We start from the raw sequence: 27,867 nt of genomic DNA on the forward strand, positions 1-27,867 counted from the left end.
CTTTGAGGTAAGGAAGAAGGAAGTGGGCATATTTCCAGGCAAAGCATTTGATGTAGCTATTCAGATAGACAGACAGATAGACAGACAGACAGACAGACAGACAGACAGACAGACAGGCAGGCAGGCAGGCAGGCAGGCAGGGAGGCAGGCAGGCAGGCAGGCAGGCAGGCAGGCAGGCAGGCAGGCAGGCAGATAGATAGATAGATAGATAGATAGATAGATAGATAGATGATAGATAGATAGATAGATAGATAGATAGATGATAGATAGATAGATAGATAGATAGACAGATAGATAGATAGATAGATAGATAGATTTTTTCTATTAATGCTGGAATCCGGAAGCATTCTCTTCATTAAAGATGAAAGTTGACACTTTTGCAGCATATAAACTTCCCATTATTTTTAATGCCCCTCAGCTAGATATATCACATGTCAGCAAAGAAACTTCATATGTAGAAACCCTCAACCTGAAGAAATCAAGTCTTGGTTGGAAAATTTTCAGAATCTTGGTAGATCAACTACCAACTTCTAATTTGTAGGAAGGGGATTAAAAATTAGACAAAGAATAATCTAAAGAATAAGTTAATGGTCTTCCTTTCATCATCAGCACGTGCCATTGCGAAAATCACCAAAAGTTTTCCTAAGAATAACTTCAAATAAAATTCAATCAAATCAAATCAAATCTTGATTTATTTCGATGTTTTAATTTGGAAACAACAGAATAAGAGTTGGGAGGGACCTCAGAGGTCTTATAGTCCAACCTTCTGTTGAAGCAGGAGACCCTATTCATTTCAGACAAATAACTGTCCAATCTCTTCTTTAAAAACTCCGGTGTTGGAGCACCCATAACTTCTGGAGGCAATCTGCTGCACTCATTAATTGTAACTAAGGATATTTCTCCTCAGTTCTACGTTAATTTTCTCCTTGATAAGTTTCCATTCATTGCTTCTCGTTCTGCCCCTCAGGTGCTTTGAATGGCTCGACTCCCTCTTCTTTGTGGCAGCCCCTGAAATATTGGAACGCTGCTATCATGGCATCCCTAGTCCTTCTTTTCATGAAACCAGACATACTCAGTTCCTGCAACTGTTCATGTTTTAGCTTCTACTCCCCTAATCATTTTGTTGCTCTTTTCTGCACTCTTTCTAGAGTCTGAACATATTTTCAACATACAAACAGTACAGGGCTCTTCAAAAACAAACAAGAATTGGCAATTACGTTTCCAAAGTTTCTATCAAAAACTGCATTTCACCAGCAGATGAATTGTACTTCCAGTTAAAGAGAATTCTGCAATTATTGGCATTTGTGTGTGCACACAGAAACTTTTGGGTTGTCCTGGCTCCTGTTCTGTCCCCCTTCCCCACACAGGAAAACACACAACTAGGCACGCCTGCCAAAATTTTATTAAGCAATCAGACTAGAAATCCTTGCAGATAAGAGTTTTGGCAGTAAACTGCGAAATGCCTGCCAAGTCAGTTTTCACTCACAGTAAGCAAGAGAGTTTATCCTCAGTCCAGTTCAGTAGCAAAAAGTAATCCACGAAGCAAGAGTTAGCCAAATATGCACAAGCCAGATTTCAGGTAACGTGATGTGACTCTCAGGTTTTTAACTTTGACCGTCACAAAGCCTGAATAGCAATCATACCCACTTTTATTCCTTGTGGGGTGTGGCTCAGTGACTCAGCTCAATCTCTGGCCCTCCCATGCCTCTTCTCCCGCCGACGCTGCCTGGGATCAAGCCAGGATTCATCATCCTCGCTCCCTATCTGTTGTTGTTCCGATATGCTTTCCTCCTGGCATATCCCAAGCTGTTCGTCTTGGCCTTTGGATGGAACCTGAGGCATTGCCAGAGAGGAGGGTTCTGGAGAGGGAGGCCTTATCAGTTCCTCCCCATCACCTTCTGAGTCCTCTTCCTCTGTTAGGACAGGCTCGGGAGTCAGGGTCACAACGGCTCCTGGCAACTGCCTGAACTGGACAAGTCCGTGCAGTTTTCTTGGCAAGGTTCTTCAGAAGTGGTTTGCCATTGCCTCCTCACTAGTGCTGAGGGTGACTGGCACAAAAACAACTGACTGTTGTGGTCCACCAGCAGCCTGCAGAGCTGGCAGCGGAGTCGGACAGTGAGGAGGCTGGGGAGGACAATGGGCCAGTTCTAGAGTCAGGGGAAGGCCCGGACGAGGGCTCTGCATCAGAGACAGAGATGGGATCAGGGCCATCTGGAAGCGATGCACAGACTCCGGAGCCTCCAGAGACCAACAGCAGAGAGGCAGAGGAACAGGAGGAGCCTGTTCATAGTGCACGCATGCGAAGAGCTGAGCAGAAGACAAGAGCAGCTAAAGCAAAAAGGACGACTCGGGAGTAAGGCCAGGAGATGATTGGCCCCTCCCATAAGGCTTAAAAGAGCAGCAAAGGCTCTTGGGGTCTTTGTAGGAAAGCAACGTTGCTACATTTGTTTCTTGTCAGGGTCTCTTGTTTCTGAACTTCATGGGGCTTTGCCAAGAAAATCCTTTGGCAGGGTGCCAAAGAAGTCAAAGGTTTGTGATAAGGCCAAATGACTTTTTCTGAAGGACTTGTTTTGGAATTAATTTGGATTAAGCTGAGAATGAAGTAATTCTCAGCTGTTCTAATAAAATATGTTTGTTTAGGACTGATTGTGTCTGGTAATAACTACTTAGGCCTAGGTCACAACACCGACTGGCTCAGTACCCAAGGAGAGACTAGAAGTCACAGCCTCTTGGTTTCTAGTCTGATGCCTTGTCCACTATCCCAAATTGTCTCTCTTCTATCATTATTCAAGATGGGCCTGTAAAATAATTTGATTGCCACCACCATTAAAACTACAGGCAGGTCATAAAATGTGCATTGTATTTCTACCAAAATTCACAACGAGACTAGAAATGTTTCATTATATGTCACACAGAATGATAGATGTGTGAAAATGCAAGTTATGGAGTAAACGTCTTTCAAAATTATGTGCATTTCATGGATTTGTTAGGACATGAGGGACCTTATATTGAAATCTGTCCACTTGCTGTGATCCAATTACTCTTGGGATATAAAGTCCAGTCTTAACAATGCTTCCGAGTACAGCTTTACTGTATTTTACCCTCTGAACACAAGATACAATACCACCGATTGCTTCAATATTTTAATTCTCAGCTGGGTAGATTCACATTATGTCAAAAAGAAAATAAAGATGTTTATCTACAAGGTTTGCATCATGACCCAAGCATATTCCAAAGAAAAATAATGCAACAGAATCCACTTTTTTTTCTGCACAAAAGAAAGCAGTGTCTTCTTTAATGAAAACTCAAAATCGCACAAACCGTTGATTTAGTAGGTCATTTTTATAACATACATTTGGTTTTAATTTGTCCAAGGCACCTGTAAAAACATTTGCTGGTGTGAAACAGAATGGATCGTGGTCCTTTTGAGTGATTTGGGTTGAGAAAAATAAGTCTGCTTATTTGTCCTCACTTGTGAGTTGTAGGAAGGTGTTCTGCAGTTGCATGCTTTTCAAAACTTGGAAAACTTCCGGTTTATCAATCCTAACACAATACTGCCAATATCTTTAAAGGGGGAGAATTGCATAGATTTGTTCTGTTTCTCAAAACTGCAAACAATGCCTTCAAAATATGTAATACTGGATAACAGCGAACATTGCTTGCCTTTTAATATTTTAAGTTCAGAGGAATTTGAGCACTTGACGAATATGAGAAAGCTATTCCATTAGAATTTCTACGAACGTAAAAAAACGAAGTTTCAAGTCAATATTATACAGGCAGGATGCAGGGCAGAATAAAATCACATTTGCTGTTCTGGAACTGCCTTTAGAAGGATTACATAATAAATGGCCAAGATTTAAGAATACGTGAAGATGAAGAACAATACCGGTTCAGCAAAAACAGGAGAAGAAGCCTGAATATTTTGTTTTTAAACGATGCCGTCAGTGTCTATACAACAATATCCCTGGCTTTGGAGAGGACCAAAGAAGAACTCGATGCAAGTTCGGTTTGAGTTTTAACATTTCAATGATAACGTTTTGAAGATCACGGCTGTCCCGTATTCTCCCAAGTCAGATGACTTTCAAGATCACGCAAGCTAGGATCTCTTCGTTGAAGAGGGATTAAAAAACACTTTTACAAAAGTTACGATCGATGTGAATACAACGAATACAAATAACGGTATCAAAACATGCTAAAAAGAGCTGGTTCCCGTCTACCTTTTGCTACACAGAACAATTGCACCGTTAAGGACTGAGCTGTTCTCACAAGTTCCTCATTTCATACCCCTGCTTATCGCTGTTTCCCCAAAACTATTTTTTTTTAAGTTGAATCGGCAATCTCTAACTCTGCTCATCTAATGCCACCCACAAGGTTACATGATTAATTTTATTTTTTTGCACTCTCTCATAGCTCTAAAGTGGGATGCAATTTCAGAATCCTAATGCCCGCTTGCCTTGCCTGCCTTCCTTCCTCTCTGAGACACACAACTATTATTATACAGATCATGCCTTCCATGATCTCCCCAAATAAGAATGCAAAAAATAAGTGTGAGAAATACTCCTGTGCCAAGACCTTACTTGGGATGTATTTTGACAATGAAGTAAAGGTATTTTCCATCCACCCATTTCTCCTGGATGCTCAAAGACAGAATTTATCTCTTTTCTGCCTTGGAATCTGTCCGTTTTATAACATTCGCAATCCATTATTTGGTGTACTTGATTAAGAAAGAACTCAATAATTTAAAACATTGAAGCATTTTCAACACTAAAGGATTTCCTTCCCTCTTCTCCAACTAGTGCAATGCTTTCCATGCACCTCTGGAATGCACAATAGAGAGGCCATCAAAAGAATTTCTTTGCTGCTGCTTCTTGCTGACTCCTGCAGACACAACAGAAAGAGAAATCCATTAGCTCAACTGACTTTAGAAAGCTTTTTGTCTGCCTCAATAAGTGACTCTTTCAGAACCAGGAATGCTCTGGAATTCAGATGGGGGGGACAGGGCAGCCCCACCCTAAGCTTCTTGGGCTGAACATGGCCTTTTTAGTACTTTAATCTGAAATAATTAAGCTCACTAGTCTTCAAGATCTCCAAACCAACCTAAGGCTAACTGCTGAAATAAGATTAACAATTATTTCAGATCACAGTGAAGTGACTGACAGAAGCAGAGCCATTTAGACCAATATTATTTCCCACCGAATGCCTTATAGTGAGAAACTAATAATTAAATTAGATTGACGTAGAAGGTCAGGAGCACAGTGGCTCACATGGGTAGGACGCTGGGTTGGAGGTTAGCAAACTTGTGTTCGAGACCCGAGTGCTGCTGTGGGACAGTGTGAGCTCCTGTCCTTTGTTCCAGCTCCTGCCGGGGACATCAAAGGAGCCCCCAATTGGGTTCCCCCCCCCCAGGGAACAGCTAATGCTTTCAACCTGTAAGTGTCTCGGTGCTTAAGATACACATGCGATGCGACATATAAAGAACGTACTCTATCCATTTTGTGTTGCAAAAGGAAAATACCTCACAGAAGGGATTGGAAAAGATGGTGCTTTATTTTTCCTTGCAGGCGTTTACAAAAAGTTATTTAGTTGCCAGTAGAAGAGAGTATTTGTAGCTGAGGGTTGAACTATGGGGGTCCTTGGTGCTCTCAGAGCTTGATTGTTTTCTTGCAGATGTTTTATTACCCAACTAAATCACCTGGTCAGGTAATAAGCCATCTGTAAGTAAACAGCCAAGCACAGAGAGCACCAAGGACACATTTCTACGTCAATCTTTCCTCAAGGAGCACTAGATGGCTTATTTAATATTTTGTCCTCTCAAGTTTTATTCACGTAACAATATTATATTGAAAGCTATGCTAAGAAAGACTTGCTTCATCCCCGGGACTTTTACCCAGACCCCCCTGGGTCCAATTTCAGCTTATTCAGTTCAATCCCCCTCCCCCCCAACCAGGAGCCCCTCCCAGCTTTGACCCCCATATTTAAGACCCAAGAAAGGAGGGGAGGGAGAAATGATTAGAGGACAACACTTATGCATTTCCATGACAGCAAAAGAGCTTAAAATCTTGTCCACCCTGTCCCTTTTTCTACACCCTTGGGAATGCAGATTTCAAAAGGCTGCTAAAGAGCCGTGGTGGCGCAGTGGTTAGAATGCAGTACTGCAGGCTACTTCTGCTGACTGCCTGCAATTTGGCAGATCGAATCTCACCAGGCTCAAGGTTGACTCAGCCTTCCATCCTTCCGAGGTGGGTAAAATGAGGACCCAGATTGTTGGGGGCAATAGGCTGACTAGGTAAACCGCTTAGAGAGGGCTGTAAAAAGCACTGTGAAGCGGTATATAAGTCTAAGTACTATTGCTAAAGTGTGCGAGAACCAAGCATTTCCTCAATGAGGGAGTGTTTTGGTGAGGACAGGTTCTTGTTCCCCAAAATTCCAAGAGTGGGCTTTAAATCTTTAAATTACATTTAAATAAATTTAAATAGCAAAAAAGACCGAAAAGGATCCTAAATAGTTACATGTGACAGTGAGAATGTGAATTATATATATATATATATTTTAAAAAATGCACTTTTGAAAATTCCTAAACATTTACATAGCGAAGACTCCACAAACATAACAACAAAAGTGCATTTGTGCCAAGGCACCAGCATCTTAAACACATTGTTATCAGGGATAAGCAGCATCTCTCTCTCTGTGTTTCTTACAATTTAATTTTATGTGCCCCAAGACATTTTTAGGGCTTGCTTAGAACAGACACAGATTCATTTCTGAGCCAATCATTCAGTTCTATTCCTCAAGGCTCCTCCCTGTTTGCAAGGTATGTTCAAGTCGACACTTACCTGTACATGATGTAACTAATAAAGAGTAGCGTCTGGAATGCTACAAATATAAAGAAGTGTGTTGTGGATAAACATGATGGAAATTGTGGCAACTCTGGACATTTGGGTTTGTCATTTGATGGCTGAAAAACAAACAAGATAATGAATTGATTTTTCAACAAGCCGAATCTATGAGTGTACTCAAAATCATTTTGATTGAAATAATTTTCTTTCATGTGGCCTTCTTTTGTGCCAGGGCAACCAGGGACTTCTCTCATGTGCCAGCAGGGACAAAACCAGTACAAATGAACTGCCCTTCCATCCAGGGCCTTCTTTCATGAAAGGAGGCCTTTGGTGAGGTGCAAATGTGGGAAGTATTGCAGTATTGCAATTACTATTGCAGTATTACAGTACTAGGGATTCGAACTGCCGAACTGCCAACCTTTCTGGTAGAAGCAGATAGCCAAATGCAGTCATAAATGAAGGATGTTGGGGAGAAATTGGCGAGGAGGAGTCAAATGGGGAATTAGTCTGGAATTCCTATGTGGGCACAAGAGAGCAAAGTCTACCCCTTCCCCTTGAATGCCACTGAACCTTATCTAGCTTTATCCAGGTCTAAACCATCGGTCTGAGAAGATTCCTGTGTTACAATAAATAACTGCAATCATGTAATTAAAGACCTCTGCCATTTTTGCAATTAAACAGGGGCAGGGTTTTCCAGTCTCAGCCATCATGTTGACTTTTGGGGACACCTTTCCTCCCCCCCCGCCCCCCCAAAAAACTAGGACAGAAATAACAATAGATACCATGTTCCTCTGGACTAAATGCTCAATATCCCTCTTTACGATATGGAGATGTTCCTTAATGTCATTGAAATGCTGTGTGGTTTCGTAGATCCCACCAGAGGAAGCGGGGTGGTGCTGAATGCCAGTGACTAGACGCAGAGTTTCCCCCATGGAATTTCTGGAAGGAGAGTCAAGAATGCTCACGTCAGAGAGGCCATTTAATGCACCTGAACATTTAAAATAAATACCTATTTTTTGGAGCGTAGGACACACCTTAGCTTTTGGGGAGGAAAATAGGAAAAAAAAATCTGGCTATGAGGTATTCATCTGGCTAGCGTCCTTAGCCTGGTCAGCTTCAGCACATTAGTTCACTGGTTGTGCGCGATCCCCGCAGCCTTAAACGTCTCTCAAACGGAATGTTTGGAGGCTGAAAACGCAAGGTGCGGAGCCCAAAAATGCAAGCCATTGTCTGTGCCAATCTCTGCAGCCAGGAAGAAGACACGCTGAGGCTGAAGGGTGGGGGCCGGCAGGTGAGTGGGGCTACATTCAGAGTATAAGACACACCCAAATTTTCAACCTCCTTTAGGGGGGGAAAAGTGTGTTTTATACTCAGAAAAATATGGTATATGTCAAACATAAAATATACATTTTTTAAAAACAAATTCTAAAAATTTGAAGTTCAACTTTATTTAAAAATAAAGTTCCACATTAGTTGAGATAGAAAGATCTCAACTAAAAATACAGATTTTCTAAAAAAAGTTTCTTAAAAAACTGAACTGAACTGCCTCTTGAACCCACAGAACTGTACATATAAAGGAAACAAATTAAAAAGAACATCTGAGCTAAAGTTTCACATTAGTTGGGACAGAAAGATCTCAATTAAAAGTACAGATTTGCTTTAAAAAATTGCTAAGCATTTATAGATAATAATCAGCTTAAATAATAGGGTGGTTTTTTTTCTGATGAACTCCAGTATCCAAAAACTTATAAAGACCAATGTTTTGAAAAATAACAGCCAAACAGAATACTTCAGGCATAAGTATAATTGGAGTTAAATAAAAGCTGTTATTGTATAACCATAATTATACTTTTTGTAACAAAATATACTGCACAAGAATTTGATAATTTACCAAGTTATTTATCTAAGGAAATGTCATGTACTTTTCATAGGTTTTAATGTTTCTATGGAAATTTATAATCAGGGTAATTATTACTTTTCTTAAAAAACATGGGGAAAAATGACTTGAAGAAAATTGTATTGATTTGTAGATGTAAACATATAATTTTTTAAAATCTCAGACATTGTTTAAAGGTCCCAGTGAGTTTGTGAGAAAAGATACACACTGGAAGAATTAATAACAATTTAAGCTACACCTAGCTTTTCATTACCTAAATTATCATTATTACCCAATTATGTGGAATTTTGCTTTCTTGGCTTTCAGCTTCATCCCTGGACGTGTCATTTACTTTCTCTCCAAAAAGCAAGTGACCAAGTTAAAAAAAATCACTATGGGCACAATTAGTATATTATTTTTTAAATCCTTTTGACATCGTAGCAGAGACTTTTTCATTTTTAGCAAGAGTTTTACTGTTGGATTTCCCAGGCTAAATAACCAGGGACATCTCTTAAAATTTGCAACATAAAAATATGCAGGGGGAAAATGACAGTCAGTGTGCTTTTGTACACAGTATTAAAACTGTCTTTATGGGTTGCTTAGGTTGCTTAAGATCCAATTGATCTTATTGTTGAATTGATCAATTGTTGAAAACTTCAGAGGGAAACTCATCTTCCCAATTTGATCAGAATGCTCGAAAAACTGCAGCTGAATCTGATGGGGAGAGTGTGGGTTGTTGTTTTTTAAATCTTTCCAGGACACAGTAGTATTTTTGTATAACGAATGGTACCCAGCTTGCATCTTTAGCATTAAAGACTGCAGGGCACATAATAGAATTTACTAGCCAACTCTTGCCCCACTGGGTCAACATTTCAGAGATTGTTCCTAAATAGAGAAATTGTGGGTTGACTTTGACTCCCTGCAGGAAGCTGGCAGGGAGTATTTTCCTTTCCTTTCCTTTCCTTTCCTTTCCTTTCCTTTCCTTTCCTTTCCTTTCCTTTCCTTTCCTTTCCTTTCCTTTCCTTTCCTTTCCTCCCCTCTCCCTGCTTTCTCTCCTCCCTTCATTCTCTCTTTGTGAAATCAGTGCTCAGAAAGTCCTCGCTTAATTTTCACCGCATAAAATTCACAATCTTGGAAGGAAAAGTTAATACATGCTCTCTAACTATATCCATAAAACACCCTGAAACTAGTACTGGTATAAAATAGCCAGAGGAAATGCTTGCTGGACAAGCACTCCAAAATACAACAGTTTAGGAGCCATCTTTTCTTCAGTAAGGAAACCAGAACTTAGGCAAATCGTTATCTCAACCTCTCTTCCAACTTCAATAAATTTCAACCCACAGATGTTCTCCTGCAAACATGGTAGATACCACAGGCTCCTATCCTCCTTTCACTCCATCATAATACGTTATATGACTTTGTTTACCCATGCACTGCAACAAGGACCTCAAATGCATTTGCTACACTGGTAAGAGTCATTTAAACAAACAAACAAACAAACTTGTATATGGATAGGCCATCAAAGAATAAACAGAAAGTGTGGAATTTCAATAAGCAAAAAAGAAAGGGAACTATCGTATTGTTCGGTGTATAAGAAGCACTTCCCACCCCCCAAAAAAGTGGGTGGAAATATCTATGCATCTTATACAACGAATGTTGCCGAAGCCTTTCCCACCCGCCAGCTCCCACCCTTCGGCCTCTGCCTCCCAGCAATTTACCTCCTGGCAGCAAACAACCTGGTCAGCTTCAGCACAGCCTGATTTGGCACGAGGAGCTGATTGGCGGTTGGATCGGCTTCCCAGAATACTGCCTATCAGCTGTTCCAGGCTGCAGGAATCGCCACAGCCTGTCGCCACCATCCATCACTGCTGCCGCCTATCACCGCCTCCACGCACCCCATTTTCAGCCTCCACACATCCTGTTTTTGGCCTGTTCCAGGTAGCGGGGATAGGTGGCGTCGGCAATGATCCCCGCCACATGGAACGGGCCAAAAACAGGACGTGCATAGGCTGAAAATGGAGCGTGCGGAAGCAGCAATAGGCAGAGCAGCGATGGACGGCGACGGTAATTCACCATTGAGTAGTTCACACCTCAACAACAATCTTATATAATAATGTGAAACCTCTGTTGGACATAAGCTGGTATATTATGTCTTTCACATACGAATCCTTACTTCATTTCCCCAACTTGTCTCAGAACCTCTTCTTGAGTTTTTACGATATTGTCAAGTTCTAACTGGGAAGCCTATAAAAAAATAGAAAAGAAACAGAGAACAGAACTGTTAGTGAAAAGTACAAAACTGTCAAAATACAGAATTGTGACCTGTGTAACATGTGTACCAACAATATACCTGTCCTTGATGGCTAGGGACATTTGATCCTCTTTTGGAAATCTCTTCTGTTACCGCAGCGACGTATCTTCTCTGTTCATCCAGAATCATGTCTAATTGCCTGTTGAGCTGTTTTATTTCCAGGTGAATTCGATTTTGGCCTTCGAAGATCTGTCTCAGCTCACGATCACTCACCGTCTCAAAGATATCTTCCACTTTAAAACAAAACCACACAAGTGGGACATTCTGGTGGGTCAAATGATTCCAACATAACTGCATATAAACATATACTTAACCACTTGCTGTATTTTGATGTGAGTTTAACTAAGGTGTTCTCAGTAACACACACAAGTCAGAGGGAAGCACAAAAGCAGTTCTAAATAAGATTTGTCTACTTGAGATGTTTCATTAATAGCATTAGGTCTATACACACCTGTGCCTGAAATAAATCCCATTTATGAGTCAGTGAAGTTAAAAGCACTTGGGTCCAAGTGAATGAATGAAGAATTTCAATTTCAAAGGAAAGATAGGGTGGGTGAAAAACGAGCCTACCGGGCCGTCACGTGCCAAAAGCGGGGGGAGAGGGGGTGGGTGGGTCACGCACACATGTGCAGGGCGCATTGAATTATGGGTGTGGGCACGCACGTGTGCAAACCCCCTGTGCCCCTGTATTGGCACACGACGGCAAAACGGTTAGCCATCACTGTGCTAAAGGAACTGGTGCGTATAGCAGACTGAATGCATTGCAAAGCAAAGATCATTTCTTCATTTTCCCCTCTGTATTCCCTTGTGAAAATCATAGAACTACAGGATCCTCTAGTCCAGTGTTTCTCAACCTTGGAAGCTTGAAGATGGGTGGACTTCAACTCCCAGAATCCCCCAGCCAGCGCTGCTGGCTGGGGGGTTCTGGGAGTTGAAGTCCACCCATCTTCAAGCTTCCAAGGTTGAGAAACACTGCTCTAGTCATTCTCACATGGACTGTCTAGGAAAAAATCTTGTTTGCCAACAGACCAGAAAGAATGCCCATTTAGAAAAGCAATTCTTTCAATGAAGACTTGGCTTTCTACATCGAGTTTATCACTTGACTACTTACTTGGCTGGCCTTGCATGTCCGGATGCTCTTTCTTAAATTCCTCTTTCTTTTTGTCCAACTCTTGCTGGAAATGCTGAAACTCTTCTTGATATTTCTCTTTGTCCTTTTCAGCAATGTCTGCATCTGGTGGAGGCTATGAAATCAATTCTGAATAAAAAGGCATCCTAAAATTTGACAAGCACTATTGGCATCGGGCACTCTGAGTTAACATTTTGGGGCTTCCAAGGAACAGTTCGAAGAAGCTGGATGGGCTCATACGCGCTACCTGTTTGCCTTTATGTAAAGGGAACTATGAGGCAGTATTCCCAGATTGTTACCTCTTATTTCCTGCCAGACTTTATCCTGTCACTTATAAGATGAGAAAAGTCTGAAGCAGGGTGTTTGTTTTACCCATGCTATTCCAGATTCTGCTGAACCAAGCCTCTAAATGCATAAGAAGTGTACAGAGTCCTTGAGTTACAACCATAACTCAGTTTAGGAGCCTTGGTGGTGCAGCGGACTAAAGTGCTGTTAAGTAGCACTTAGCTGCCAGCTGCCTGCAATTACTGCAAGTTCAAATCTCACCAGGCTCAAGGTTGACTCAACCTTCCATCCTTCCGAGGTAGGTAAAATGAGGACCCGGATTGTGGGGGCAATAAACTGACTTTGTATAAAAAAGAACACCGCTTGGGGGGGGGGGCAATAGCTACTAAGCAGGTATATACAAAAGTATGACGGCTATTGCTTAACGCATTGTAAGCCGCCTTGAGTCTCCGGAGAAGGGCGGCATATAAATTGAACCAATAAATAAATAAATAAATAATGGAGGTCTGTAGAGATTCTTAGTCATCCAGGTCATTGTTGTCCCAAAGGTGCTTTTTCAGGAGGTTAACTGGACTTTCTGGTTTTTTGTTTTTTTCTTTGAAGACGTTTCGCATCAACCTCTCTAAAAGGATGCAAAATGACCAGCTGTCTGCAAGGAATATAACTCCTTCCATTCCCCACTATCCTGTCAGAGCTGAAGAAGCTTCTTGGATGAGAAGCGAAACGTCTTCAAAGAAAAAACAAGAAAGTCCAGTTGCTTCCTGAAAAAGCACCTTTGGGACAACCATAATGGAGTCTAGCCATCACAGTCATAACTCATAATGGTCGTAAAATGGGTTGGTCGCACGATTAAGCAAATCAGCCTGGTTGATATGTGAATGCTGTGGTCGTTAAGCAAACCAATGCTTTGCTATGGGTGCCAAAAACTGGAACTTAATGCTGCTTTTCAGGAAAACTGTCATAAAATGTGGTCATATGACTGCAGGATGCTGTAAATACAGCCCTAGTGCTTTAAGTGGCTTACTGCTCTAAGTGCAATCAAGAACCGGAAATGAGGTCATGGGGGGACCCCAAAGGGGCTTTTTCAGGAGGCAACTGAACTTTCTGGTTTTTCTTTTTGAAGACTTTTCGCTTCTGATCCATGAAGCTTCTTCAGCTCTGACTCGATGGTGGGGAATGGAAGGATTTGTGTTCCTTACAGACAGCTGGTCATTTGCATCCTTTTAGAGAGTTTGAAGCGAAACGTCTTCAAAGAAAAACACACACACACACACACCCAGAAAGTCCAGTTGCCTCTTGAAAAAAGGACAACTTTTTGGGACAACCATAATGGAGCCTAGCCATCACAGTCGTAACTGGATAACATGACTTGGATAATTGAGAACCTCACAGACATCTTGGGGGGGATGATGACTGTCAGAACTTTGGATCTGGGTTGTAACTCTTCTGCCCCCACCCCGGTAGGTCTGCTGGAACTTCAAGCGGTTGCTATGTGACCGATTTTAAGTCCAAGACTATTTATTTATTATTTATTTATTTATTAGTCGCATTTCTATGCCGCCCAACTCCCTAGGGACTCTGGGCGACTACTAGTCTGTGCACTGGTAACTTCTTCTGAACTAACTTCTGATCTGCTGCTTTAGTGCCAAGAAAAAGCAGGGCCAACAAGGAAGATGAAACGAGGAGGAGAGATCTGGGTGAATAAAGCTTCATTCTCCTCCTTCTGGAAACATAATTGTGTGATGACCACTGCCTGAATATGGTTAAAGAACAGCTAGTACTGACTTTCGTTTTCGACCTCTCTAATCTTCCACGTTTTCCTGGCATAATTAAAAAAGATGGAAAGACCACAAAACATATACTGCAAGTCTATAATTCTATCAGAAATCTAGAATTAGCCTTTAAAAAAAAAAAGATTATTTTTCTAAAAAGGAAAGATACTCTACTCAAAGATTCAACATAGTTGATTTGCAACCTAACTGCAGATTACTATCCTGTTTTATTGCAAATGCTCGCTCTGCATATTCTTAATGAGCATGCAGAACAAATATATAATCCAAAGATACCTACCGTCATTTTGCCAGGCTCTGTCAACTGAAATGTCAAGAATGACAAAACATCATGGTCGTCTAGATAAAAAAAATCAGAAATGTGTCAAAAGAATTAGTCTACATTATGCTAACTCAGTAGAATGACTTAGCAATCTAAAAAACATCTTATTTCACGCATTATAAGGCCAGGAACACAAAGGCCAACATTAGGAATGTTGGGTGAATGTTTGTCTATGGCCAAAATTGGCAACACATCTTCATTAACTGTGGACTAATAAAATGGGATCCACATCAAACAACAGCAAGTAAACGTGAATTAACTTTCACTCCTCATTCTAGCAACTATGCTTTTCTAACCATAGAGGAGGAAATTTATGCCTGAAGATAGATACATAGATAGATAAATGTCCAAACCAGTTGTGCGTATTTATCATAAGGTTGCATTGGATAAAAAGCAGAAGGTAAGGAGACAAAGGAGTTTCCTACAATTCTAGGTTCAATAAATGATTTGGCAGACCTTGTACATTGATTTAAAAAATTGCTCAATCACAAAGGCAGATTCTAGTTCTCTGCAGATTTAAAGGTGAATTTCAAATATTGGTCATCCAAAATATCTCATGGTCTGGATTTCAGTCACGGCATTTCCTTTTCATTCGAGAAGTTAAGTCAAACACTTTGGTTCAATGTTTCTTAACCTTGGCCAACTTGGACTTCAGCTCCCAGAATTCCTCAGCCAGCATTGCTGGTTGGGGAATTATAGGAGTTGAAGTCCAGACATTTTAAATTGGCTAAAGGTTGAGAGACATTGCCTTATACCAGTACATAACTAGGTTCCAAGGTATCACTGCTCCTTTGGGTTTACATTCCTCTAAACCGCAGTCCTCTCCTACGAGATCCATGGAACAATGACTTGGACACATTTGAAAGCAGTCTGAGATGTTAATGGACATTAAAAAGAAAAGTGAATTCTTTCTGAGAATACCCAGTCCTTTAAACACACCTTCAATTGAGATTAGGGTGTGGCTGAAAAGGACACGTCTGTCATCTTCTACCTGGTGTAAACAAGTGCCAAGAGGACAATGGTTTGATCCCATACACTTAGTCTACTTAATTTTTCTGTTGCCACCCAGAAAGACTACCATCTTTGTGCCAGTCTCAGGTTTTTTTTTAACAGATATTAAATCTGCAGGCATTTTGACTCTATCTATCCCAACGAGAGAAATCATTTCCTGGGCAAAATCATCAATGGGGAGGTAACCTGAATGGTAAAATCACCTGCGAGGCCACCCGTTGCTGCAGAGATGCCAAAGTAACCCTGAAGAGGCAGCACCATGTTTTCAACTTTGGCACAAAACTCATAGTCTTCTTTGTCTGGAGTAAAGCCATTGTTTATTAATACCTTGGAAGAAAAGAGACAGAGATGAAGTCACTGGATACAGAATTAGGCCAATTATCTATCTCATGGTTTTCCAAGTTTGGCTTGCCTGGGCTGCACGTTATAGGTATTATGTCTACCTTATATGCAGCTCTACCATTCCTCTCTACTGTAGTTGTTTCCTGTATCACATTGCCACTCTAGGATTCATACTGTTCCTCTGATGCATTTCCTGTTCCTGTTGTAGTACTCACTCTCTAGTAAAATGGTTTCTGCACAGCGATGGCCTGTAGTGTGGTTACTTACTCTATATGAAACAGCACAGAGTGAAGAGGAATTGTTTTGGATTGCGTATGAAATATATAATATAGTTAATGTATATAAATATAAAGAGCCGTGGTGGTGCAGTGGTTAGAATGCAGCACTGCAGGCTACTTCTACTGACTACTGGCTGCCTGCAATTTGGCAGTTCAAATCTCACCAGGCTCAAGGATGACTCTGCCTTCCATCCTTCCGAGGTGGATAAAATGAGGACCCAGATTGTTGAAGGCAATATGCTGATTCTGTAAACTGCTTAGAGAGGGCTGTAAAGCACTGTGAAGTAGTATATAAGTCTTAATTGTTATTGCTATTACTAAATCACATAATACAGATACAGATTAACAGAGTTGGAAGGGACCTTGCAGGTCATCTAGTCCAACCCCCTGCCCAAGCAGGAGACCCTACATCTGCCTCTACCTAGGATCGAACTCCCAACCTCCTGATTGTGAGGCAAGAGTTCCACCTCTATTATGTTAAAAATTTACAATCGTGTGGGACCGCATTACTAGCTATCCAGGGCCGCATGCAGCCCATGGACTGCAGGTTGGACAGGATTGGTCTATGAATTGAAGAAGCTTCTTGGATGAGAAGTGAAAGGTTTTCAAGGAAAAAAACCAAGAAAGTCCAGTTGCCTTTTGGAAAAGCACTTTTGGGAGGACCATGACATGGATGACTAAGAATCTCTATAGACATTGGTCCACCTAGTTGATCTGTATGTAGCTCAGTCAGTTGAATCAGACAACTCAGACTTTTCCACCCAGTCCTATGACCTAAATCATTTGAGTAGCAATACTAAATTATGTCAGACAAATGACTTTTTTCAATTATCATCCTCAGCCAAAATGTTATTTTAAAGTACATGAAAAATCTCTTTTGTCCTCCAAGATAAAACAGTCTGTTTCTGGGTCTCAAGCTTTGCCTTGAGACTGAGAATACAATTTCACTCTTCATTTATTAGAAATATTTCTTTCTTTCCAGCATATAAACTCCAGCGGAGGTCGACCACTTATACTTTATTCATTCAAAAAAGCAACTGGGAACCATTTCGCTACAGGTTTTCAAATTGGAGGCAGTTAATATAAATTATTTTCCTATGCTGCAGAACCCCAATTATTTATCTCTCAAACTTTTAAGCAATGCAAAAAACATTTCACAAGTTCTGAAAGATCTTAATCAATTGTGATACATTAGGACTGCCAGACTTCTCTTCCGAACTTCCAAAGTATACTTTTAACTCATGGGTTCCTGTTATTCATAAACACATTAAATATACACACAGGAAAGTATGAGGAGAGCTGAAATTACTTACAGATAGTGTCTTCTGATAGTAAACAACCTTCACACGGATGGGATAAGGCTTGTTACGAAAATCTCTTTGACATGACGCCAACGCTTGTGTGGACCCATCACTTCAAAACAGAAACATCTTATCAATACAAATTTAGCAGTCAGGATAATCCACAGACAAACATTAAAGACCCATGTACATGACATACAGTAGTGGCCAAAATTGTGGAAACCTTTTGGGAAAAGTGTATTTTTGAGGTTTGATGGCTAATAACACTTTTTTTTTTTTTTTTGGAATTTCAAGATAATCCTATTCCACTGCTGGAATGGCCTGGGAATAGCCCAGACCTTAACCCCATTGAAAATCTATGGAGCCCACTAAAGAAATGTGTTAGTCAGAAGTGACCCAGCAATAAAACCCAGTTAATAGAAGCAGTCATTCGATCTTGGTTTCACATGATAACAGCTGCAGAACGAAAGGACTTGGTTCACTCCATGGGAAGACATTATAAGGCCGTAATTCATGCTAAAGGTTACCCAACTAAGTATTAACTGACATGGTGATAATTTTTGTATATCTCATTTTTTCTACATTTTTCACTTTTCTTCTTCATACTGCGACTGCTATTCTAAGAGCAAATCCTTCATAAAGGTTATTGCATTACATTCCTGATTAGATTATCTTTCCATTGATATATAATTTTATGGTACCACTCAAAAAAAATAGTGGTGTTATTAGCTAGTTTTAGAATATACACTTTTCCCAAAAGGTTTCTTCAATTTTGGCCACTATTGTATGGTCCATCTGAATAGTATAAAATAGAAGCAGTCTATAAGTAGTGCTTGATTTACGACCATAATTGGGACTAGAATTTCCATTTTCCCTTTTTGCCATGATTTTTAAGTGAATCCCTGTGGTTGTTCACTGAATCCGTGGTCATTAAGTGAATCTGGTTTCCCCCATTGACTTTTGGGAACCTGCTGGTAAGGTCACAAATGGTGATCAGACGACTCTGGGACATCGCAACCATTGTAAAAACATGCCAGTTGCCAAGCACTTGAGTTTTGATCATGAGACTCTAAGGATGATACGATGGTCATAAATGTGAGGACCGGTCAAAGGTAAGTTTTTGCAGGGTTTTTTTTTTTTTTTTGGTTGTTAATTTTGAATGGTCACTTAGTGAATGGTTGTAAATTGAAGACTACTTGTATTCAATGAATAAAAACTACAATTTCACCAAACAACACCTTAACTCATAACTGAAATGCTTAATATGATCTAAACCTGGATTAAGAGGAAGTCTGGTTATTGTTTACTGTGGCATGCATCAGCACACATTCATCATTAAGATGTCAGTTTTGAAACTGGAATGGATGGGGGAAGGTTCATGAAACAAATAAACATAGTTCCATTGGGAACAATGGATAAACCTTCTGAAAAGACCGCTACTCCCAGAATTAACAATCTGGGCAGCTGCAAGATTACAAGCACTGGGTATGTCCTTAGTTAGACTGGCATTTCATGGTGAGGGTAGCAAAAGACTGGCATTGTGACCATACATGATGAGAAGGGGGTGAAATATGAGCTGAGGAGATGGCAGAGCAAGGAATAGTGTGGCAAAGAGGAATTGAGCCAAGAATTTGATGGGAAGGATAAGAAAGTGGGATGGAATTTCACTTTAGAGACAAGTGACAAAAATGATCTAAACTGCTCTAGCAATTGAAGTTCTACCACTTGGACTGGGGACCAAGAAATGCATTTTCAAGCCAATTCAACTGCTCATGTTTTGGTCACCTTATGAGCGGACTACTGTAATCTGCCCTACATGGAGCTGCCCTTGAAAACCACTGAGAAGCAGTAACTGGTCTAGAACGTAGAGACACAGGCAACCGTGGATATCCACATCGTGGAACATCTTTGCTTTGCAAACTATGCTGGTTCCCAGTAGGCTTCCTGTTAACCAAAACTGCTACTTATCACCAGTATAGGGACTGGCAATCTAAGGGACCTTCTCTCTACCTGCCCATCCTGTATGCACCAGATTCCATCAGTTAATCAGTTGTGTGATGGGACCTAGGAAGTAAATTTTATCTTTGTAGCATTTCCCCTCCAGAACAACCTTCTCCCTGAGATCTGTCTGGCCCCCACACTGACCATGTTTAAAAGAGCCCTTAAAATAACAGAATAACAGAGTTGGAAAAGACCTTGGAGGTTTTATAGTCCAACCCCCTGCCTAGGTAGGAAACCCTATACCATTTCAGACAAATGGTTGTCCAATCTCTTCTTAAAAACCTCCAGTGTTGGAGCACCCACAACTTCTGGAGGCAAGTCCTTCCACTGTTTAATTGTTCCGTCAGGAAATTTTGCCTTGGTTCTAGATTGGTTCTCTCCTTGATTAGTTTTCATCCATTGTTTCTTCTCCTGCTTTCAGCTGTTTTGACAAATAGGTTTGAATCCCCCACCTCTTCTTTGTGGCAGCCCCCCAGATATTGGAACACTGCCATGTCTCCCCTAGTCCTTCTTTTCACTAGACTAGACATACCCAATCCCTGCAATAGTTCTTCATATGTTTTAGCCTCCAGTCCCCTAATCATCTTTGTTGCTCTTCTCTGCACTCTTTCTAGAATGCAGGAGGTCCCCATGTGCTATATTGTTTTTAGAATGGTCTTCCTTGTTCCACTCACCTGTACTTTTCTACTTGTACTTTTTAAAATAATGACTTTATTACTGTACCCCACTGAGAGCTATCATGAAGGTAAGTTCATAACTTAAGAAAAATAAATAAATGAAGCAGTACTAATAGTTACGTTTCTGTGGACTCTACTTTATAACTTTCCAATCTTTGGGAATCAAAGTTATTTCTTCTATCCACTCAGCAAAAATTTAATAGATAGACATCAAATCATATATACATGGGGCTCCCCTTGAAGTGCACCCGGAAGTTCCAACTGGTCCAGAATGCGGCCGTGCGAGTAATTATGGGAGCAACATGGCACTCACATGTAACACCTCTTCTACGTGAGCTGCACTGGCTTCTGGTGGCCTTCCGAGTGCGCTTCAAGGAGTTGGTTCTTACCTTTAAAGTGCTCCATGGCTTAGGACCTGAGTACTTATGAGACCACCTGCTGCAACTGATAACCTCCCACCAACCAATACGCTCTCACAGAGTAGGCCTACTCATAGTACCATCATTAAAACAATGTCGTCTAGTAGTTCCAAGGGAGAGAGCCTTCTCCATGGGGGCGCCTACTCTTTGGAACAAAATACCCCCTGGAATACGAATAATCCCAGAACTTCGCACTTTCTGACATGCCCTGAAGACCTTTCTGTTTCAACAAGCAGGGCTAGCATAAACATCTAAATTCTATGCCAAGGTTTTAGCAGATACACCAAGTTGACTCAATTTTTTATTTACTGTTAAAAAAAAATATATTATATGTATATGAAATCTTATTCTGTTCACTGCCCTGAGTCCTTCGGGAGAAGGGCGGTATAGAAATTCAATAAATAAATAAATAAATAAATTTATATATAAATAGATATTCTTTTTCTTATGGAAAATGAAGATAGATCAGATCAAATGCAACCTACTTTTGATGGTCATAATGGAGCTTGCCATTATTGCCGACAATAATCACTGCAGGGTTGTTTTTCTGCGATGGAAGGAAATAAAAACCAGCATGAAGATAGGACAGGATACGAAGACTGAAAAACCAAGTAGGTCCCGAAAAAGTTATTTAAAATTCAACCCATAGCATATCCTTCAATGGTTTCTCACTAACCTTTGCGTCGTTGTCAAAGGAGTCAAAGAAGATGCCAACACCATTCCAGTTATCTGCCGCACCATAAACTGGGCCATCTAATCCTTGTCCTTCAGTATACCAGATTGCCTGTGCAGATACATGAAGATCAAAGCAAATTGTAGACACTCCAATTCATGCAATCACCACATTTGCAAACTCCCGTCCCATTCCTGTCCCGTTCAGGTCCGTGGCGCCATTTAAGGCGCTTCTGGGTTGAAAGGATTAGTTGGTGACATCACCATTGCCCATTACCAGGAACCCATGGGGGCTCCTTTCCTGCCCCCATCAAGGAGCTGGAGCAAATGACAAGAGTTTAGCCCATCACGCAGCAGCACTTGGGTCTCGGACGTGGGCTTGCTAACCTCTAACCCAGCATTTGCAAATTGCAGCTGGTATTACGTACCAATCCATCAGCTCCTACTCTCCCTCTTCCAGTCACACGGAAGGTCACTTCAATTTCCCAGTATTCAAATATGGATTTGCTTTTTGTCCATACGGATCCTCTTTGGCTTTTTAATGAAGGAGTTATTCTGATCTGATCAGCACTGGGGATAGCATCTGAAAAGGAAGTTCACCATTTTTAGTAATATGTTAAAAACCATACTTGTCAAAAGAATTCCAAAAAATTATTTATTTTTTTTATCCTGCCATCTTTTTTTTTTTTTTAATAAATAACTCAAGCTAGCAAACATACTTAATATTCCTTTCTCCTATTTTGCCCATAACAACCTTGTGGGGCTGAAAGACTCACTTAACAACTGCATCACTTAGTGATGGCATTTCAATCCCAATTATGGTTGTAATTCAAAGACTACCTGTATACCATTGACCACAATGAACAAGGCTAGTCATCACAAATACAAAAGCACTCGAGATTTTAAAATCTGAACTTTAAAAGTTCAGAAATAGCTATTTTCCAAGTCAATTCCCAGGTTTCAAATTTAAAAGAAATTTCTGAGCTGGGGAGTGCTTTTGTAACTCGAGATGAATAGAATAGAATAGAATAGAATAGAATAGAATAGAATAGAATAGAATAGAATAGAATAGAATAGAATAGAATAGAATAGAATAGAATAGAATTCTTTATTGGCCAAGTGTGATTGGACACACAAGGAATTTGTCTCTGGTGCGTATGCTCTCACTGTACATAAAAGAAGATACGTTCATCAAGAATCATAAGGTACAACACTTAATGATAGTCATAGGGTACAAATAAACAATCAGGAAACAATATCAATATAAATTGTAAGGATACAAGTAACAAAATTACAGTCATACAGTCATAACAGTCATAGGAACCCGGATAACTCAGCAGACTAATGCATTGTAATTTAACTCCAGCTGTCTGTAATTAGTAAGTTCGAATCTTGCCAGGCTCAAGGTTGACTCAGCCTTCCATCCTTTCTAAGGTAGGTAAATTGAGGACCCAGTTTGTGGGGGCAATAAGCTGACTTTGTAAAAATATACAAAAGTATGAAGGCCATTGCTTAACGCATTGTAAGCCGCCCTGAGTCTCCAAAGGGCGGCATATAAATCAAATTAAAAAAAAAAAAAGCGGAAGGAGATGGGTGGTGGGGACGATGAGAAGATTAATAGTAGTGCAGACTTAGTAAATAGTTTGACAGTGTTGAGGGAATTATTTGTTTAGCAGAGTGATGGCATTCGGGAAAAAACTGTCCTTGTGTCTAGTTGTTCTGGTGTGCAGTGCTCTATAGCGTCGTTTTGAGGGTAGAAGTTAAAAAAATTTATGTCCAGGATGCGAGGGGTCTGTAGATATTTGCACAGCCTTCTTTTTGACTCGTGCAGTATACAGGTCCTCAATGGAAGGCAGGTTGGTAGCCATTGTTTTTTTCTGCAGTTCTAATTATCCGTTGAAGTCTGTGTCTGTCTTGTTGGGTTGCAGAGCCAAATCAGACAGTTATAGAGGTGCAGATGACAAGACTCAATAATTCCTCTGTAGAACTGGATCAGCAGCTCCTTGGGCAGTTTGAGCTTTCTGAGTTGGCGCAGAAGGAACATTCTTTTGTTGTGCTTTTTTGATGATGTTTTTGATGTTAGGTCTCCATTTTAAGTCTTGAGATGCAAAGTTAAGACTGTAGCTTCCAGCCAACTTTACTCCTAAGACACATTATACATCTGGGACGTGGAAACCAAACAATTAGTTTGTGGACACTGTAGAGTTAGATCTGGCATGAACCAGGCACATCCAAGCAAGAACGAAGTAGCATTAAACAGTGCTGTCAATGTAGCATATCAGAAAGTCAGGACTTTGCTTGGCAACATCCAGGTTCACAGCCCCACTGGGCCCTGGACCTCAGTGAGTGATTCTGGGTGGCTTGCTTCTCTCTGACTCATCCGAATTAACAAGCAAAATGAAATAAATAAGATTTCGGCACTCTTGTTTCTTTCGTATTGGTTAAGCTCTGCATTAGTCTTGCAGAGGCAGATAATGTATTCAGAATCATCGAGATTAAAGGAATTTAGGACCTAATCCAAAGAAATTCCTAATCTTATCACAGTGGGGAAAAACACACACACAAATTGTGCTGTTCCCAAGCTAAGCTACTATACACAGTCTAGAGCAGCAGCCCCCAACCTTTGGGGCACTAGAGACCGGTTTGGTGGAGAGAAGATTTTCCCCGGAACGACGGGGTGTGTGGTTTCATGTGCTGCCTGCATCCCATGGATGGGGCTTAGCTTGTTTGCGTGGCCCGGTTTCTGGCATGCTGAGACCTGGTGCTGGTCCACGGATCAGGGATTGGGGATCCCTGGTCTAGAAAACAGATTTCAAAGGATCAATTTTCATAAATGAAAGGCAGGCTGGCTGGCTGTAGATCACAATATGGATTTATATTACATTTTGCAGATTGCAGTAAACACATACCAAATCTTGCTCTTCAATTCCAATACTATATTCTGGGAGGTGTTAGGAAATGTGATAATGAGCAACAATTTGTGTAGCTGAGGAATCTTTCTCAATATTGTTCCAAATTGTTTTAAAGATTAACAAAGCACTTCTTTAACTGTTCTTCAGTTCTAACTTAAAAGGCTATTAGGTTAAATGCTAGCTTTTGTCCAATAATTGGAGTTAATATCAAAGGTAATTTGCTTGCTATTTCAAGTGTTGATTTAATCAGTAACAAAAAGTCAACATGATACTTTTTTTAAAAAAGCAAAGCCTAGAATCAGTTGTCCACCAAAAACAGAGCTCAAAAGTAACAACCATTTAAGATAAACAATTTATTATAAACCACGATGGATAAACAATTCAAAAGTTTTACCAGGAATGGGTGTTCGGATCATATGTAAAGCAGGGCAAGGCAGCCTCTCATTCTACAGATAAGGGGTGTCCAGCCTTGGGAACTGTAGATTTCAATTCAGAATTCTGGAAATTGAAGTCCACAAGTCTTAAAGTTGCCAAGACACACCTGCTATAGATCGTGACGAATCACCATATAGCCAGAGTTTATTCTGTCAATTCCAAAATTTGGGTCAGCTACTCAAGAATAGGAAACTGAATGGCAAGAAATGATTGACAGACAAAAAACTAAAGACATCAGCTTAGTTTTACTTGTTGTATGAACGTAAGATATTCAGTCACACTTTGATATTTGCACCCTATATGACATATATGAACAAGTCACTCTGCAAAATCTGATCTTTAACTTCAAATCTAGATAAGATAAAGAAGAAATTGAAGCATGTTATTATGCTAAAGTTGCTATATCCAATGGAGCACAATTTGCCATCTGTTCACTTGAATCCTAGCCATATGGCAGAATATAAACTATCGTCCTGCAGTCACATGTGAACACGAACACAGACAAAAGACACTTCTAGCTATAAAGAGTAAAGGCAAAAAGATATTGTTTCAATATCTTTGAAACAAGCCATCTTATATAATATAGTAATTCCAAAACAGAGCAAGGAAAAAAATGAATTTAATTCCCTGAAGGAACCAGGGATCCAAAGACCTCTTACTGAAACACATTCACACTTAGAAAGCAGCAGAATTTCCAATGGAAACAATAAATAGCTGAAATAAAGTTACTCTACCAGCAGGCCCTGAAGACCTAAATCTTTTTACAAATTATAATTTAAGCACATCATAAACAATAAAGCATTATGGTACCTGTGCCCATACATTATGCCACAAAAGCAAAAGTGCCAGGAATGCTAACTCCCACTATAATGGAAAATTGTTGGGAGACTTCTCAAATATGAGAGATTTAAAAGTTTGACTTCAATTAATTTAGTTTCTCAAGAAGGAGAAAGATAACTTTTATATTTTTCAATGACAATATTAAATAAGTATGGAATATGAATTCTAGGAGGAGGGGCTACTTGCAGGATTTGAGAGTAATGAAAAGAGTATCTCTATTAGTATAAAAGAGTCAAGATTTTTTTGAGAATTCTCATTCCAATAATCCAACATGAGACTTCATGGAATCTGCAGCAAGAGACTATAAAAAATCAACAACAATTCTTGCTATATATGATATGGGGAGTATATGATCACTTGGAACAGTAATCATATACTCACTATATCATATGTTGCAAAAATCGTTATTTTTTTATAGAGCAGTGTTTTTCAAAAGGTGTATGGATTTCCCTAGCCAGGAAAACTCTGGGAGTTGTCGTCCATACATTTTAAAGTAGCCAAGTATGAAAAACACTGGTATACAATACTATGGTCAATCTGAGTTTATTTGAATAGGAGTACATCTGCCCAAGAACTTTTTGTGTCCTACTTACCCTGGTGTTTGTATTAGGTTGCTCCGAAACATTGGTAATGTGGACCAATGCTTATCTACTCAAAGCATCAAATTTATTATTTGTATGTTGCCTTTATTATCTTTATAAACAACTAAGGGTGACAAACATTCCTAATACTCCTCCCTACTCCTATTTTCATCAGAACAACAAAGGAGATTTAGGCTGGATTGACAGAGAGCAGCTGGTCCAAAGTCACCCAGCTGACTTTCATGCCTAAAGTGGGACCAGCACTCAACAATCTCTTGGGTTCTAGGCCAGTACCGTAACTACTACAGCAAACTGGTTTTCTTTTCCAGATATCCTCATCAAGCAGAGCTAAATGCCTAAGGAGATTCTCAGTCATCCAGGTTGTCCCAAAGAAAATCCAATTGCCTCTTTAAAAAAGCACCTTTGGGAAACATCAAGCAGAGGAACTTCAGCTTTTGCCAGGTAGAGAAATTCTGGATCAAGTCATCACTTTTCCGTTGCTGATTTCTATCCTCAAAGGCAAGGAATTTGAGATTTAGAAGATAAATCTGCACAGGAGAAGGCAATATGTTTGAGCTAATGGTCCAAGAGTGATTAACAGGATTCACTCCCGTTAAGAAACACCTTGCTGGATCATATCCAGATCACAGGATTTATTGCACTATTTATCCCTGAAGGGCAAGTTGTGAAAGAATACTTTATAATTCTTTAAACCCAGACCAAAAAAAATAAAAAATTGTAACTTTGGGCCAGTCACTCTCTCTCTCATCCCAACCCAACCCACCTCTGGGATTGAGAAAGGAAAATGTCCATTCCTTTACCCACCATTTGTATTAAAAAAAGATGAGGCAACAGCCCACAAAAGCTGGATGTTACTCTTAGAGATAAGACGATGATTTATTTATTTATTTGTATTTCGTCAAGCATGTATTTTATGACAGATATAAGTGTAAACATAATTTTAAATGCATGAAATGATGATGCAAGAAAGAATCGAGATTTTGTTTTTACACTTCCCTAAATCGTTTTGACATGTTCCTATTAAGAGAAATCTCTTCCTTGACTTATAAACCAATCACGAGCCCCTGATAAGCCAAGCTGAGCCGTGAATACAAGCCAGCTGCACTCTGCGTATGCCCAGAGGCGCTCCTCCCTTCCCGAGCTGCGCTCCGAGGCTAATCGCTGATCCTTCAGAATAGATTCCCGAGCCGATCGCAAGGTCAAAGGAAGACCCGCCTTCCCCTTTTTGGGAACGAGGGCTACTTACTGCCCGTATGCGCCCAGAAGGGCACCGATCCGTCCGGCTGCACCAAGTGCGGACCCTTAAAGCTGTACTTGTATTCGAACCGCCGGTGAGGCGCCGCCGCGCCGGGAGCGCCGCCGCCTTCCGCCTGCCCTGTGGCGTCTGCCGGGGAGAGGAAGCGGCTGCTCAGGCACAGACACGCGGCGACCAAGAGCCTCCTCGCCGCTGAGCCATCTTTCCGAGCCCTCAGCGCCACCATCTTGGACTCTGCTGCATGGAACCCGGCTTGGCCAACAGGGCGCTCGCTGATTGGTCCGGCCGCCAGAAGGGCGGTGCCTCCCGCGGCCAAAGGGCAAGGAATACGGTAGCTTGCTCAGAGGGCGTGGCGTCGTTAGCCACGCCTTCCAGGCCACGCCCCGAAAACGAAGCAAGTGGGCGGGGGCGGAAGAGCGGTTATTTCGGACTTGGCTGTTTAACGGTCGCTCGGTGCTTTTTCCGCATTGGGGGGGGGAGGGAACCACGTTTCCATGATCATTAATTTATAAGGATTACCTGGCTTAAAGCAATGCTGCCGTGGGGACGGTCGATCGGCAAAGGAGAAATACA

General features: G+C 40.7%; 1 protein-coding gene across 1 annotated transcript; it reads right to left on the minus strand.

The window, feature by feature from the left end:
* Window positions 1-3,130: 3,130 nt before the first annotated feature.
* Window positions 3,131-27,758, minus strand: LMAN1 (lectin, mannose binding 1). Its single transcript, XM_034442441.3, has 13 exons — window positions 27,286-27,758; window positions 21,679-21,833; window positions 21,255-21,362; window positions 21,064-21,125; window positions 17,494-17,593; window positions 15,764-15,887; window positions 14,508-14,566; window positions 12,135-12,267; window positions 11,063-11,256; window positions 10,886-10,956; window positions 7,619-7,775; window positions 6,834-6,955; window positions 3,131-4,878 (listed from the first exon to the last, which is right to left on the minus strand). Exons 1-13 carry the CDS (start codon window positions 27,518-27,520, stop codon window positions 4,842-4,844), a joined length of 1,557 nt encoding a protein of 518 aa, XP_034298332.2. The 5' UTR covers window positions 27,521-27,758; the 3' UTR covers window positions 3,131-4,841.
* Between the last annotated feature and the right edge of the window lie 109 nt (window positions 27,759-27,867).

Source organism: Pantherophis guttatus, chromosome 2 (assembly GCF_059756535.1).
Source record: "Pantherophis guttatus breed Tessera chromosome 2, ASM5975653v1, whole genome shotgun sequence".
Classification (NCBI taxonomy): Eukaryota; Metazoa; Chordata; class Lepidosauria; order Squamata; family Colubridae; genus Pantherophis; species Pantherophis guttatus.

Bases quoted from the DNA above. Each gene is read 5' to 3' on its own strand.
- LMAN1 (XM_034442441.3), bottom strand. From the start codon at position 27,520: ATGGTGGCGCTGAGGGCTCGGAAAGATGGCTCAGCGGCGAGGAGGCTC. The intron at 12,268-14,507 runs GTAGGTATCTTT...TTGATTTCATAG, and splicing joins CAGAGCCTGGCAAAATGACG to CCTCCACCAGATGCAGACAT. The intron at 11,257-12,134 runs GTAAGTAGTCAA...TTTGTTTTAAAG, and splicing joins GGACATGCAAGGCCAGCCAA to TGGAAGATATCTTTGAGACG.